This window comes from Amphiprion ocellaris, chromosome 1 (assembly GCF_022539595.1).
Source record: "Amphiprion ocellaris isolate individual 3 ecotype Okinawa chromosome 1, ASM2253959v1, whole genome shotgun sequence".
Lineage (NCBI taxonomy): Eukaryota > Metazoa > Chordata > Actinopteri > Pomacentridae > Amphiprion > Amphiprion ocellaris.
Window position 1 is genome coordinate 33,440,413 of NC_072766.1, and position 15,392 is coordinate 33,455,804.

Sequence of the window (15,392 nt, forward strand, 5' to 3'; positions counted from 1 at the left end):
TCTGAAACAGAAAGCCTGAGTTGATTAAAAAAGTTGATAACCATCTTTATACGTGTTATCTCTGACTGGGGCTTTAGTTTTTGCTGAGCCAAGTGACAGTAAGAAAGCCCGGCTATGTCAAACTGGCTTCGTAGTTCAGCCCCACAGCATCAGTTACCATGGAGATCAAAGATAAAGAATATGATGTATTATTTGCACATCAGAATCCAATCAATACGTGTTTTAAAGCTTGTCAGTGAATTATCCCTCACTGAATTAGTAGATTTAAGGAATTTTGAATGTTGATCTGATGCTGGGTAAAATAAATGATACATAATGTTAACCAAAGAGCCTATTTATTGTAAATTCAGCTCTCTGTACCTGTAAAATTGAAGAAAGAATGCATCTAAACATGATTTTGTTGATTTGTTTTTTGGAGGGTGCATGGAGTTGAATACAATTTAAGTATAATACTGGGGTCTGTAATTGCAGAGAGGGATGGAGGAGGTGTATTTAGGGTATCCAATTTATGGTACAAACTAGTAAAATACAGTTAAAATTACACAACACTGCTACTGAACTACTGAACAAATATCATTTATAGGTTTAGAGTTCTCAGCTTTGTGATTGTGCTATTACCCAACTAGCTTATGCAGCAGCTCAGCTGGGTCTGGAATAATGCCAAAAGAAAAGAGAAATTGGGAGTTCTGAGTGAATGAGAAACACAAGGACAACCTAAAATAGGCCAGGAAGTTCAGAAATAGAATTCCAAGCTAAATCAGAAATCTTACTAAAGGACTGTTACTACTTCTGTATCATGACAGTCCATCCATCCATTATCTATACACCACTTCATCCTCTGTAGGGTCGTGGGGGGACTGGAGTCTCTCCCAGCTGACTTATGATGAAGGCACGGGACATCCTGGAGAGGTCACCAGTCTATCACAGGGCTACATAAAGAGACAATCAATCACAATCACATTCACACCTACAGACAATTTAGAATCACCAGTTAACCTCAGCATATTTTTGGACTGTGGAAGGAAACCGGAGAACCCGGTGAGAACCGCACAGGCTCAGGGAGAACATTGAAACTCCATGCAGAACGATCCCAGGCTGAGATTCAAAGCTGGGACCATCTAGCTGTTCGGTGACAGTGCTAACCACTGCAGCACCGTACCACCGTTGTGTCATGAAAGTAATCATACTAAACATGTATTCTATTACAGTGCTATATAAATAAGTAATCTTGTTAGTTTATCAGTTTTTTTTTTTGCCTGTGAAAAACTTTGTAAATATTTTTGATCAATGCTGTACAAATACAGCTTATTAAAAGGCCTTTTATTCAAATTTTCTAATAATTATGTGAGTAGCTATACTAAGCATACCCTCAAATTAAAGCTGAAAGTCTGCACTTAAAGCACATCTTGATTGTTTCATTTCAAATCCACTGTGGTGTATTGAGCAGAAATGCTGAAAATTGTGTCAGTGTTCAAACATTTATGGACTTAACCGGATATATATATATTTTTTTCAATCATAATATAAATATGGTTAAAAGTAAATATGTCAAAGCAACCCCAGATTTAGCATTTGAAATGATTTTCATTGGAGGCTGCAGATATCCAAGCTAACCTGGCTGGATAGCTTGAAACAGCCCTGTTACCTAAGTAACTGAATTACAATTCAGTATCTTTACACACCATGTTAGATTGATTTATCGGTTGTGACCTTCATCAATTCTTCAGGGGAAAACATGCTTGAACATTTCAGGATTTTTTTCATTACCATCAGTGTTGCCAAAATGATCAGATGATGACTTTGTTAAAATTCAAAGAAATTACTACCTCACCCTTTTTAAAAATAATTGCGCTTATGTTTTAAAGTACCACTTGCATGACATGCAAGTGGTACTTTATGGACTAATATCAGGATCACACTCAGCAGTTTAAGAAATCAGTTTAATGTAGGTAAGACAACCTTGGTTTAACATAAGAAATTTACAAGTAAAAAAACAAAGAACAACAAAATCTTCTCCACATGTTCAGGAACCATTAACATGGGACTCTTCATCCATCTCTTCATCATCCTCCACTTGATCCCCCTCATTCATCTCTTCTCCAGAACTGCCTCCAACATGTGTTTCCATCGGTGCAGTTTCACCTTCTTCCTCTTCTTCCTCCACCATCGCAGCCATACCTGGTATTACAAATGATTATATCCAACTATCCATCCGTACACATCTCAAAAGATGATAAGGTTGCAGCAGAAAACAGCGTAATTTCTTGCATTTATATTCATATTTTCAGAAAAGGCCATGAAATTTTCCTAAATGAATTGGAACTGCAATTTTTAACATACAGTCATTAGCAAATTTATTAGACCACCTGTTGTAAAAATGAAAAAACACAAATGTTTGAGAAATCTATCAAAATTTAGTTTCAGACTAAAAATTGTATTGTTATTTATTTGGTAATTAACAAACTTGAAGAACTAAATAGTCCTTATTCACATATATTAACCAAAAATCTTAATATTTTGTATGACCTCCTTTGGCCCTGATAACAGCTTGCATTCTTGCTGCCATTGTTTTTATGTACTTTTCCACAGTCTCTTTTGTTACTGAGTTTCATATAGTTTCTTGCTGTTCCCAGAGACTTGCTTTGGATGAAACTTTTTTGCCATCTATTTTCTGAATCAATAAATCCCAGATCTGTTCAATTGGATTCAAGTCTGGACTTTGACTTGGCCATTGCATCAGTTCCAGTACTCCAGATTCCTGTTTCTTGGTGCAGTAGTCTCTGCACAACTTTGAAGTATGGTTAGGTTCATTATCTTCTTCGTATATGAACCCACGATCAATCAGGTTCAATCCAGAAAGGATTCCATGATGCGGGTCATTCCAGAACTGGGGGACATTTTACATCCCACCCATCAAATTTCAAATAATCCATGTACAAAATACTAAAGCATGCAGTCGTGTAAATATACTTGTCCTGAAAATATTTTTAAAATACCAAATAAGTCTGGATTCCCCCCTAAAATGCCATTTTTCTTTTGTCCCAGCCCTCTGATGATCAAATGGAATCGCAAATAAAACATTTAAAATTAAATTTAAATATGCTTCTTTGGTATTATTTTTTCCACTGATGTCTCTTATAATTGTTGGAACATTTTTTTAATCAACATAATATTTTAAATAATGATTATTATACATGGAACGTGTGTCCCACAACATGCACACAACCCTGTTAGCATAACCTTTTGAGCTGGCAGAAGAAGAATAAAACAGTTAATCACACGATACGCTGGAATTTACATCAAACAGTTTTCCTAAAGAATGGGTAGAGCAAAGCTATGTCCTCTCTTCTATTTTTCATATTTCCAAAACATTATCACTCTACCTCATGCAACCCTGTTATGCATATTATCAGGATAAAACTAATTCTTTTTGCCTTTTTCTTTACTGTTTTACATAAGTAAGCTTGGCCTCTTGGTCAGCAGTAACATTAGCTAAGTATCTAGCTTCTACTCCTGAGGAAAAGCTAACATTAGCATGGATTAGCAACCCTGTTACTGTGATTAGAGTAGGGTTAGCAAACAACAAAACATGGAATAAAAATGGTACCATTCAAGTGTAAGCTCAGCAAATCAATCATCTATTATTGATGAATATGCAGCAGAAAACTAAAAGGTCTATTTTTCCAAAATTTTGAAGCCCAAATGTCCTCCGGTTCTGGAATGACCCATGCATAAAGACGTTGTGGTAGACCTTCTTGTTCATGATACTATCCCTTTTAACTAATTTGCCCCATGCCGTTTCCACAAATGGAACCCCATACCATAATGGAATCTCCACCGTGTTTCACTGTGGATGCAAGTTCAAACTTGGACTCGTCCGTCCAGAGTACCTTCTTCCAGTCATCTATTCCAGTGTTTGTGCTCCCTGGCAAACTTTAGATGCATTTGGATGTTTGCAGGCATCAATAATGCCTTCCTAGCAGCTGTTCTTCCCTTTAAGCCTTGTTCCTTCAGTCATCCACTTATGGTCATTCTCGAGACTTTCTCAGATTCTGATTGAGAAGCATTAATCTCTGCCTGAAGATAGCAGTGATCTTCCTTCTGATACTCCCCACGCCCCCATCCCCTCCTCCGAACGTTAAAAACCCAATATTCGTCATTAATTGGGGCAGAATATCTGGAGCCAGCCCTAGTAATCAGCAATACTATTAATTTAGGGCAGCAAACACCTTACCTTGGGTAGTGGTCTAATACATTTGTTAAACACTGTACATATGAACTGACAGCAACAGAGTGGCTCCTTCGTGTTTAAGACTTTGTGGACAAAGCAAATACAATCGTATATCAGCACAGAAAAATCTACCAGGTTCTGCATTTGAGTTCTGGAAAAAATATTTGTCTAGCACTGACCTTGTCTGAGATCTCGGCCCGGGATCTGACCAGCCTGCAGCATCCCTTTCAATCGCTCCACCTCTGCCAATGATGAGGCATTAGCAATGGCATTCTGAAATACAAACATTCATGTCAACCTAAGCTAATACAGTCTGACAAATTCTGTTTTCAGCAAGCCCTGAACATTACGCAAGTCTATTACATGAGATGACATTGCTGATTAAGGTAATTCATCAATGTTGCATTTGACTTCACTGTGGTTATATTATCATTATATGACCATTATGTGATAACGAAGACAAGATTAAGCTAGTTGTCATTAGCTTACCTGTCATTGCATGACTGTAGCACTTTTGTCTTTTAAAATATGCTCTTTGAAACCACACCTTCAGTTCAGTGATTAATACAGAAAGATCAAACAAACGTGAAACTGTAATTCCAAAGCAAAATGTATAGTCATCTGGCCTGCTCATAATGCAAACGCACTAGCTACTATTCTGCCAGTGTGGCCACACGCTTGCTTCTTGTTATTAATAGATCTACCAATCTGTGTACAGCCACAATTGTTAGACTCTCTGCTTCAGGCACCATTATTTAAAGTACACAAAGATTCAACAGAGTGGCAGATAAAACTGCACTGAGCATGGTTCAATTTTAGCCAAGGACATTTTTTTGTTTGTTTTTTGCATCTGATCATCACTTTTCACTATCAACTGTGAAAACCACGACAACAACAGAACCTTGATGGCATCCACATCTGCTTGAGAGGGACCCGTCCTCTGCTTCTCAGGCTGCGCTGCCACTCCAGGAGTGAAACTGAAAGGGACACACCTCATTTAGACAACATATACAAGCATGGGCTTCTCTGACCCATCAGTGTAGTCAGTCTCATGTGTAGTATCTGTTCCTTAGTCAAATATACTGAGAGATTGTCCAAAGACAGCAGTCCTCAGGAACACCACGGTGAATTCTTCTGGCTTCAGGATTAAACTGTTAAGACCAATTTAGGCATTAATGTATCATACCAATGAAGTGAGTCTTTTGCGCAAAGCCCACATTTACATGGTTTCCTTGCATTGAGAGATAATATTGCTTAAAATGTTTGAGAGTTTCATCTTTATGCCTTCTGGAGATAAGTTCTTCTACTTTCCTAACTATTCACAGTAACAGAAACATGACCATGCTACTGTACACAGATGCACAGTGTATGGCTGGTAACCGTGTCTATTCTCTGCAGTGTAAGCCACTTCATGAGCCAGGATCCAGTGATTCTGAGAGGCTGCTGTCTAACTTGGACTTTCATCTTACGTTTTCGTTCGCCTGGCAATATCCTTTGCAAGTTGAGCACCTCGTTTGCCCTTGAACATTTTCTCTGCCTCCTGGCGTTCCTATGACAATATCACACAGTTATAGTGAAAACTCGTGTTAAATACAGTGAGAGTTTTCATCCAAGGGGAACAAGGCCAGGCTGAAAATGTACAAGTCACCAGAAATCCTTTGGATTTTTAACAGGACATTATCTGCAGGATAGAAGAGTTTTAGTTTTGTCAACAACCGCTGCAATGTAAAGGTTAATCACTACTGTCTTTTGCAATATGCCGTTTCAGCTTCAATCTTCAATTTATATCACGTGACTCATCTCATGCCAAGCGTTAAGACTTCTGTACAAGGTCACTCAAGATACTATCATACAATACTTACAATATGATTGGAATCTATACTTTGTCACAACGTACCTTGAGCTTCACCTTCTGGAAGTCAAGCACACGGATTTGTGGGATTTTGTTGATGACGTACAGCCTGTAATGTTTCTTATTTGTCACTGGATTCCTTAACAAACTGAAATATGAACAATTATTACAACAAAAGTTTGATCATAATTAAGTGATCCACAAGACAGCTGCATATTCAGTTCATCTCTGAGTATTGTTGATTTATACCTAAGGAGGGTCAGAGTCTTCACTGTGGCCAGTGGGTCCAAGTCACCCTGCACAGGAAAAGAAGAATGGTTTCAGAAAAACACACTTTTGGGAAGTCAGACAGGTGATGTCTGTAAGGTGTTCAATAGTACCTTACCACCTTAAAGTCACATTAACACCCACTGGCAAAAATAACAGTGAAATTTCCAAGCGCAACTAAATACAATGAAATACCAGAACACAGAAGTTTGCAAATGAACATCTAAAAAGCCTGAAGCATTGCGGAAATGGTGCTAATACATTCCAAGTAAAACTGTAAGACAGGAACCCATTATGAAATATGAATAAAAACTAAACCATAACACTCTAAATGGACAGTAAACAAGAGAAATTCTTTGTCACAAAGACACACGAGTTTCAAAGATTCCATTATAGAAAATTCTGAGTTACAGCCGTCATTGGAAACTCAGAATCTGAATGCCTCTCACAAGGTAGCATTCTTATTGTTCTGGTATGTCTGTGTATGTCTGTGTATGTGGCATTCAACATTTTGATCACAAATATGAAAAAAATGTTATATTCCGATGGTGCTGTTGCTAAGATGTACTCACCAGCTCCTGAATGTTGTTGTTTGTGAGAACCAGTTCTGTCAGACTTGGCAGAGACTGCTCCAGATTCTCACCTATGCGACTGGAGCAACATGTCATGGGGTTAGCAACATACTGTGACCAATTCAATGTCAATTCATGGTTTCCATGTGCTGTATTATGTTGGCCAGAGTCAACTCAGAAAGCCGATACGCTACATGTCATCCTACAATAGGTCTGCACCAGTCTCCTGCAAGACAGCTACATATTGACCCTCAATAACAGGTCTCCTGTCACCTACTTAAGGCTGTCGCTTTACACTTTTAAAATGTTGCAGCTGCTGGTTACAGATTAGGCTGCAGCATCACGTCAGTGAATATTCCTCAGGACACACCACAGGCCTTCTGGAGAAAACTTCCACTTGTGTTTTAGAACGAGCTCTGTCGATGGACAGCATGCACAAATCAAAGCACCTCCAACGACCAGCAGCGTCTACTTCAATTACAACCCCTAGAAATAAATTATAGAAGTGTAGATGACTGAGAATCTCTTTGCACAGCCTCCAGCTGTTTTTCTGACACAAGCAGTCTGCAGGCAAAAAGTCTGGGCTGCACATGGACGTTCTGGGTCCACGCAGACCCCGTCAACCTGGGTGAATGATTAAATGTATGTCTCACGATCCCTTACAGCAACACAGAAAGCATGAACTGGCCTTTAAACTGTAATAAAATCAGGTTCAAATAAATCAGACTTCATCTAAGGTTATGCAAGGAAGCAAGTTAACATCAGACACTGTCAATTTTTATTTCACTTTCCCAATCACGTCTGGAGTCATTAGTAAAAAGCATTGAAACCAGCATGAGCTATATTCCAATAACTATGTCGAATGAAAAATGACATTAGACTTTTACCCCCAGAGTCAACACATGTTCAAGCCTATTAAAGACATTATTAACAAGCTTTGTCCTTCTTTGTCCTTCACTAATATCACAGGCACACAACTCATATTCTGTGTCTCTCAGAGCTTTCATTTAAAAACTTGTATTTAAGTGCCCAAGACGAGCTCAGTGGACAACATCCTAAAACAGTAAATTATTCTAAGATTGAACTGAAAATATGAATAAATGGAGTTTACATTGGAGGACAGACCAAACGGGTATTTGAAGCTGTAATTATGGAAAGGCAAGGAGAAGAAATGTTCACATATTCTCCAAGCCACAGTCAATTTATTGACTAATGTATGTTAAGATCAGTTAACGTGCTTGAAATAAACTCCTTGGTAAATCTGAACATGCAACATCAATATACTGTACTTTTTTCCTTTCAAGACAATTGGAAAGTGTTGCAGCTGAAACTCACCAAATCCTGTTGTTGTTCATTAGCAATGTTTTCAGTCTTTTGAGCAAAGGGAAGCCATCCAGTTTTCTGATTTCATTATCAGAGAAATCAACTGTGTCAAACTGATCCAGAGTAGCTCCAAGATTTTCAAGTACAGGGATTTTATAACCTGGAAAATAAAAATAAAAAATATATAGAAATGTTGGAGTAGTGCTGGAAAGACCATCAACCTTTTAACAGCAAGAGTGTTTTGTTAGCATAAAAGAAAACTGGCATGATTGATCATATAAAAATACTGATTACTACCGATCTATTTTTATGTAGCCAACTGTCTAGTTTTACTTTGTTAAAGTGCCTTTTGCATTTGTAGAATACCAGCTCATTGGTACAAACCCAGGTTGTAGTGCACACAGCATTCCTCAGTTTCCTCATAGCCTGATCTGTGTTGGCAAATATACAACTAATATACAACTAAGGACAAAATTATTAGGCCCCAATGAAAGTTCTTTTACAAGTATTTCCTAAGTGTTAACAGTTTTTAAATAGCACTGACATCAATTGGCTCCATTTGCACAAAGTAACGGAATTATGTCACCCAAACTAAAAACTACCAGGCATGATGATGATTAGGCCCCTTATGAACTGACCTTTTCATTGAGCCACAGCAGATGTGCTTTAGTTTAGTAGTAATGCACTGAAGTTGTGAACTGAGAGATATCTTCCGATATGCACACAGTATAACAACTTACATTATTGACCCTGATTGTTTTTGGTTAGTATGTTTCTTCAGCTTCAGCTATATTGTCATTCAGCAATGTACGCAGTACACAGTTAAAAGAAATATTGTTTCTCTCATCCATTCACAGTACAGAAATTAAAGTATTAATACTACAAAAAACTAAGATCAAATATTTGGTACATTTTAAAAGACTTAAGTAAAAACACAAACATATATCAGACACAATCACACTCGCTACTGGGTAACAAATGGGTGAAATGAATGCGACTGCAGTAATCTGATATTATGCACAGTATAACATACATGAGTCCTGAATGATCAGTTATTATATGTATTATACATAGTATGGTGTCAATGACAATTATAAATGATCTAGAATAAAATTCTACATAGTGCAGCGCAAGTGGAAGCTACACATTGTATAGAACAGGGGTGCCAAACATGCGGCCCGTGGGTCAAAACCAGCCCACTAGAGGGTCCAATCCTGCCCGCAGAATGACTTTGCAAAGTGTAAAATTACAGAGATGACATTAACTGTAATCTTTCAATAAAAGTCACTGCTATTTTAAATGTCTCCACTGCACTGCAACAACTTTTATGTATAAATTTCATACGTTTACAAGGCATGGGGGGATACCTTAACCACCTTCCTTAATAGTTCCCATTTAGTTGGTATGGTGGGTCAGTTCAAGTGGTCAGTACTACTACACAGATGTGGAAATGAATGTAAACTTAAAATCACTTCTAGATCTTGACAAGTTGTTTTGATCATAAAGTGAAATACTATATTGTTAAGTTCCAGATACCTGTGACTAAACGTTTTGTGCCTTTGCAGATACTCTGTGGCCTGCAAGTTGTAATGTGTAAATGATAAAATGAGGCATAACATTGTCAAAATCGAATTCATTTTTCTTAAGAAATTTCAGTTTGTTCATAATGTTTTGCAAAAAGATAATTAAATGTGAACATTTTCAAAATGTACTTTTTGCACTAAAACAAAGGGGGAAAGTTGGAGTTATGTTTAATCAAAGGCTATTATACTGTGATTTTACGGGTCTGTATGTGGCCCGTGAACTGAAATTAGTTTGACACCCCTGCTATATAGCATAAATATCTGCAATATAGTGTAAATAACAAATAATACAGTGCAGGTGGTAATCAACATGGTAGGTACGTAAACACACATATCAAGTACAGCATAATTAACTACACAAATAACATTAATTCTGGTTTCTTAAGGAAACTATTTTGCTTTGAAATGCTGTGATAAAGGTCTTTCCCCTGTTAAGAAGCATTTAGAAACTATTAGTAAAACAATTGGAGAAATAGCTTTCTCCTCCTCTGTGTGTTGGCTAACGATGCTAACTTTGGATATCTGGCTGTGGAAATAAAAAGCCTGAGTTTCTGCTGGGTTCATTCAAACCTCCTCCCCTATAGAAGGCATATCAAACATTGCACTAATGTTAGCCTACAGTATTAGTCCAGCAGCGATATGCCGAGCAACTTATTAAGCTGTTTTTGTCGGAAAGTACGAACATGACTCGGTTCAGCGTGAGGCCCGCGTAAAGCACGAGGACCGCTTTCTGACACCGGCAGGAGTAATCAGGAAGTTTGGACCGACCTCGTAAATCCAGCTCTCTGTCTCTCACGGGGTTGGTGTACTGAGCAGCCTGCTCAATCAGCTCTGCAGATAATTTCACCATGTCGAAGACAGTAACTCCTCACTTTGGCAGCAAATCGTCCCAGTGTGCGCAAGGCTAATCACGGCTCTTCTGCCGCTTTGTCTTCTTCTTCTTGTTGAAGGGTCTCTGGCGGTTGGCAAACAGCGACTTCACGCAGCACTGCCACCTACTGGTAGAACGTGTGGGCTGTCTCCTGCCTGCACCAGGATCAGTGTCTGCAGAGCCGGAGGCTGCACGGAGAGGGCTGTATGTTTTATAACGTTATAAACATTTATATTTATGCAGGTCACGGAGTCACAGAGCTAATTTACCTGTGTGTGTTTGCGTATTTAACTTTTATTTTTATTTAATGGTATTGTATGAAATAAATATAAATATCTGCCTCCAGAGTTGTCCATGTGTATTGCCTCTTTTCAACCTTTCAGATCGTGCTGTTTGAGATCTCGACACAACAAAGGCCACTACAGACAATTACATTATTATTTTACCTGATAATTACACAATTTGTCCAAACGCAAGTTGAGGAATTAAGTCCAGGCTTCTTCATGGAACAGGTATAACCACCGCATCTGCATGAGGAACTTCATCAAACGATAACCAAAAAACTCCCGGCACTCACAGGATACTTCACTTCCGTGTATCGGTGCACGCCTCCTTTCGAATAAAAGCATGGCTCGAAACGAAATGAGAAAAGGCGTATAAATTTCATTTTGCTTAACGCAAGCCTCAGCAACCCAGTCATGATATTGCAATAAGTGTTATTTGGGTGAATTAAACCTTTAAAATCTTAGGTAGGATATGAAGAGGTACTTTGTGTGGAATACTTGATGTGGTCCTAAAATTGCAGCCTCTGGCTCTGCAGAAAAACTTACCGGGGCCAAAATGAAAGTGGGAAAAATCGTTGAAAAAATATTTTAAATTCTAAGAATATTTTGAGTGAAATCATAATTTAAAACTGTAAGTTCTGTATTTAAACCGTAAGCTGTGCACTACAGTGACCATCTATTGTGGTAACTTTTTAAAAATGCTCGCAATGTGCGACCGGAAGTGTGCAGCCCTCTCGGTGCAGCCCTCTCGGTGCAGCCTTCGGCTCTGCAGACATACCCTTCTCACCAGGATGATACCAAGCGTCGGACCAACACAAACTTTCTCTTTTATTACGGAAACAGTTCAACGAAAAGTATTTCTGAAAGCATTTGAGCTGCTGAATCTGTCCTCGTTTTAGTTCAACTGAAACGGGGCTTTTTTTAAACAGCACTATAAATTGGCATGAAATTTCAAGTTAACATCATTCAAATGTTACCCATTTGCATGAAATGGCAAAATGGTTAACTGTAGTTGGGTCATTCCAGAATTGGAGGACATTTGAGCTTCAAAATTTTGGAAAAACAAACATCTTTTACAGTTTTCTGCTACATAATCATCAATAACACGTAATAAACTATCAAAGGCTTGATTGCCTCAGCTTACACATCAATGGTAAAATTTTTATTCCATGTTTTAAAATATGCCGGCTCGCTTACTCTTCTGCTTTTGCAAGCACCACTTCCTATTCTCCATACTCTGTTATGCCAGTCCGGTGTTCTGAGGAGTTGCAGTCCGCTTAATGCATCTTTGAAGCCCGGTGAAGCTGTTGTAACCGAACAGTACTCGATGTTTGTTAGTTCGGCTTAGCTGTACATTATTTGCATATCTATCAATAGATTGGTCCTAGAATTGCCTCCAAAATCACTAAAAATAGATTTTGTCCCGGGAGCTCAAGAAGCCGTCGCACTACTGTGAGTCAGCATCTTATAATACTGCAATCCACACCACCAAGAGGGTTAATTGCCAGTGTCCTAGTTTCAGACATCACAGCACGTGTCCAGAGGTCCCATGTCCTTTGACTCTACTTTGTGCTTTAATTTGCTAAATGGCACCGAGTCACACAAATCCCAAATTTTTCAGTTAACAGTACAAAATAATGTTATACATTTTGAAGTATGTTCCATAGGCTACTGTTCCTCAAGACATAATTCTAAGTAGTTTATAAGACATCATTGAAACTACAAAATATATAGCAGTATAGTATATAAAATGTAGTCTGCATGTGTGGCACTCAAGACTATCCTGTTCCATTAAGCCAAACAACAATTCCTTAAATATTTGATTAGAAAAAAAATACATCTAAATGATAAAATGGAAAGCTTCCACTGATTGTCTTATAGGTACTGATGAAGAAAATACCAGACCTTTTGCTACAGATGCTTCTTTAGCTACAGATACTTACCGTAACATGTCACGCTATTTCCCACGGTTATCCACAATTGTTTGATCTCTTATGTGCTACTGTGTACCAGATCCCCCTCTTACCTTTTGTTGTCACACCTGTACTTTTTGCAATTGTTTCCCAGACTCCTTGATTCAATTACTCTTTTGTTCTGTTGTCTTACCTTCGGTCACTGATTAGCAATCGTACACAAATTAACCACTATTCACCTTGGTAGTTACATACAGCCCCCTTCCTACCCTTTGATCCATCTGCTGACATTCCTATAAAATGTGTACCCTGAAAATGCTCTGGGTCGACTTACCTTTGCAGACCCATACTCTGGTAATCCGCCGTATTACCAGAAATACCAATAAAACACACCACTACAGCAAACTTCGAAGGACCAAGAGTGAAATTTCTTCAACAGTACACTGCATGTTACTGTTATTTTTATTGTATTAAATATTTGTAATATAACCTTGCTTAGAGTTTAAAAATATATTCACATTTCTTCATAATGATCCTGATCAATACACAGGTGCTGTTCTCTCAGCCCTGTTATCACTGTTGGTTAAAGGTGGTGATGTTGTCCAAACATACTTTAATCCAGTGTTTTAACATTTCAGGTTGACTCAGAAAATCTCAACATTGTGCAACTTTTGCATGTGACGTATGAGTCAATGTTACCTCTAAGACAGAGTACCTGAGTTTCCGTGTTTTTGGTTTTTTTTTTGGCATCTTCAAAATGCTTCTGCCACAAACAGACATAAAAGCCAGCATAAGACAAAAGAAACATACAAATGGATTAATATAAAAAGAAAAACCTAGATCAGCAGCGATAGCATCATTTGTCTTGTTATACTTGGTTAATTTGCATGGTGTGACAAACCTTACAGAAAGAGTAAACCAAACGAAAGATCTTAACAGCTGATTTTTTCATTTAAAAAACATCTCAAAACTTTGTCCCACTCTCTCCCCCTCCAATGCTGAGAAGCTGGTTCATGCCTTTGTCTCCTCCAGGCTGGACTACTGCAATGCCCTCCTCGTCGGGATCCCAGCAAAAAGCCTCCAAAAGCTTCAACACGTGCAAAACACCGCAGCCAGGATCCTGACGAGGACACCCAAACACGCTCACATCAGACCTGTCCTCCGTAACCTCGACTGGCTTCCAATCTCGAAACACATCCAGTACAAAATCTCTCTGCTTGCCTACCAGTGTATACATGGACATGCCCCGGACTACCTTTCAGAACTCTTAACCCTTCACTCCATCTCCAGACAAGTCCGATCCACTAATACCAACCTTCTGTGCACTCCAAGATCCAACCTGAGAACAATGGGCAACAGAGCGTTCCAGACAGCTGCTCCTGAACTGTGGAACACATTACCACCACCTCTGAGGGCCCCACAGTCCCCTGAGTCATTTAAGAAAGGGCTAAAGACATTCTTATTTAAGCTCTAACATATTACTACTGTTTCTAAAATGTTTCTTTTAAATGTATTGGAGCACTTTGAGATTTTACATGTAAAGTGCATTATAAATTAAAGGTATTATTATTATTATTATTATTATTATTATTATTATTATTATTATTATTATTATTATTATTATTATTATTATTATTATTATTTTTAAATGATGCAGCAAGGAAAGTGGGCATCTGGTCGATTGCATACATCTACTGGGTCAATCCTTGCCACCCATCTGCTAAACAAGTGGAGGAGCAGAAGCAGTGGAAGCTAAGGAGAGATTCAAGGAAGAGACAGAGGATGGGGACTTCTTTGGATTCCCAGATGCTCCCCCTTCTGACTCTCCAGGGAAATGGAAAAATCCATGTGAACTGGACCATTACAGCAACATGTCAGAAGCCGATTCTGAAGAGAAAGAAGAACATTCTCGTAAGTCTGCAACATGGTGAAAAACAAAATTAACTGCCTTACTCTGGCTACCTATTTAAAAAGTGTTTTACTAACAGTGCCAAAGCCTGTTTTTTGTAGTTAAAAAAATAAATAAAAAATATAACAACAATAGCAATAAGTGCTTTTCTTTGTTATTTATTAGCCTACCAGGGGTCAGGTTTGTAATATTGTCTGTTGTTAACTTATCAAACCCACTGTGGGCTGTTTTTTTTATTTTTTTATTTTTTTTTAAATCACCAATGGAGAAGAGTGTGGTGTATATAGTATTAAAAATTGTTGTACTGGGGTGCCTGGCTAGCTCAACAGGTTATGACGACCCATAAACAGGGGTTATAGTCCCTGAAGCAGCGGCCTTGGGTTCGAGTCCAACCCACAGCCATTTGCTGCATGTCTTTCTCCCACTCTTCTCCCTACATTTCCTGTCTCTCTCCACTGTTCCCCCCCAAAAAAATGTTGTTCTATTTGGTCACCTCACCTCCATGACCCACCAGTACTTTCAGCCTAAACATGACTTTGTTTTCCCGGCTCTCCTAAGTCTGGTTCCTGATATCAAAACTTCAGCAG

General features: G+C 38.4%; 1 protein-coding gene across 1 annotated transcript; it reads right to left on the reverse strand.

The window, feature by feature from the left end:
* Positions 1-1,922: 1,922 nt before the first annotated feature.
* Positions 1,923-10,775, reverse strand: snrpa1 (small nuclear ribonucleoprotein polypeptide A'). Its single transcript, XM_023296135.3, has 9 exons — positions 10,597-10,775; positions 8,258-8,405; positions 6,923-7,001; positions 6,333-6,379; positions 6,129-6,231; positions 5,701-5,780; positions 5,133-5,208; positions 4,411-4,504; positions 1,923-2,178 (listed from the first exon to the last, which is right to left on the reverse strand). The coding sequence occupies exons 1-9, from the start codon at positions 10,676-10,678 to the stop codon at positions 2,024-2,026; spliced, it is 864 nt and encodes a 287-aa protein (XP_023151903.1). The 5' UTR covers positions 10,679-10,775; the 3' UTR covers positions 1,923-2,023.
* Between the last annotated feature and the right edge of the window lie 4,617 nt (positions 10,776-15,392).

What these genes read in the sequence shown, in the direction of transcription:
- snrpa1 (XM_023296135.3), bottom strand. Translation starts at nt 10,678, where the DNA reads ATGGTGAAATTATCTGCAGAGCTGATTGAGCAGGCTGCTCAGTACACC. An exon ending in CAGAGAGCTGGATTTACGAG is followed by an intron (nt 8,406 to 10,596) that starts GTCGGTCCAAAC and finishes TTTATTTTCCAG; the next exon opens with GTTATAAAATCCCTGTACTT. An exon ending in ATGAACAACAACAGGATTTG is followed by an intron (nt 7,002 to 8,257) that starts GTGAGTTTCAGC and finishes ATGTTGCTCCAG; the next exon opens with TCGCATAGGTGAGAATCTGG.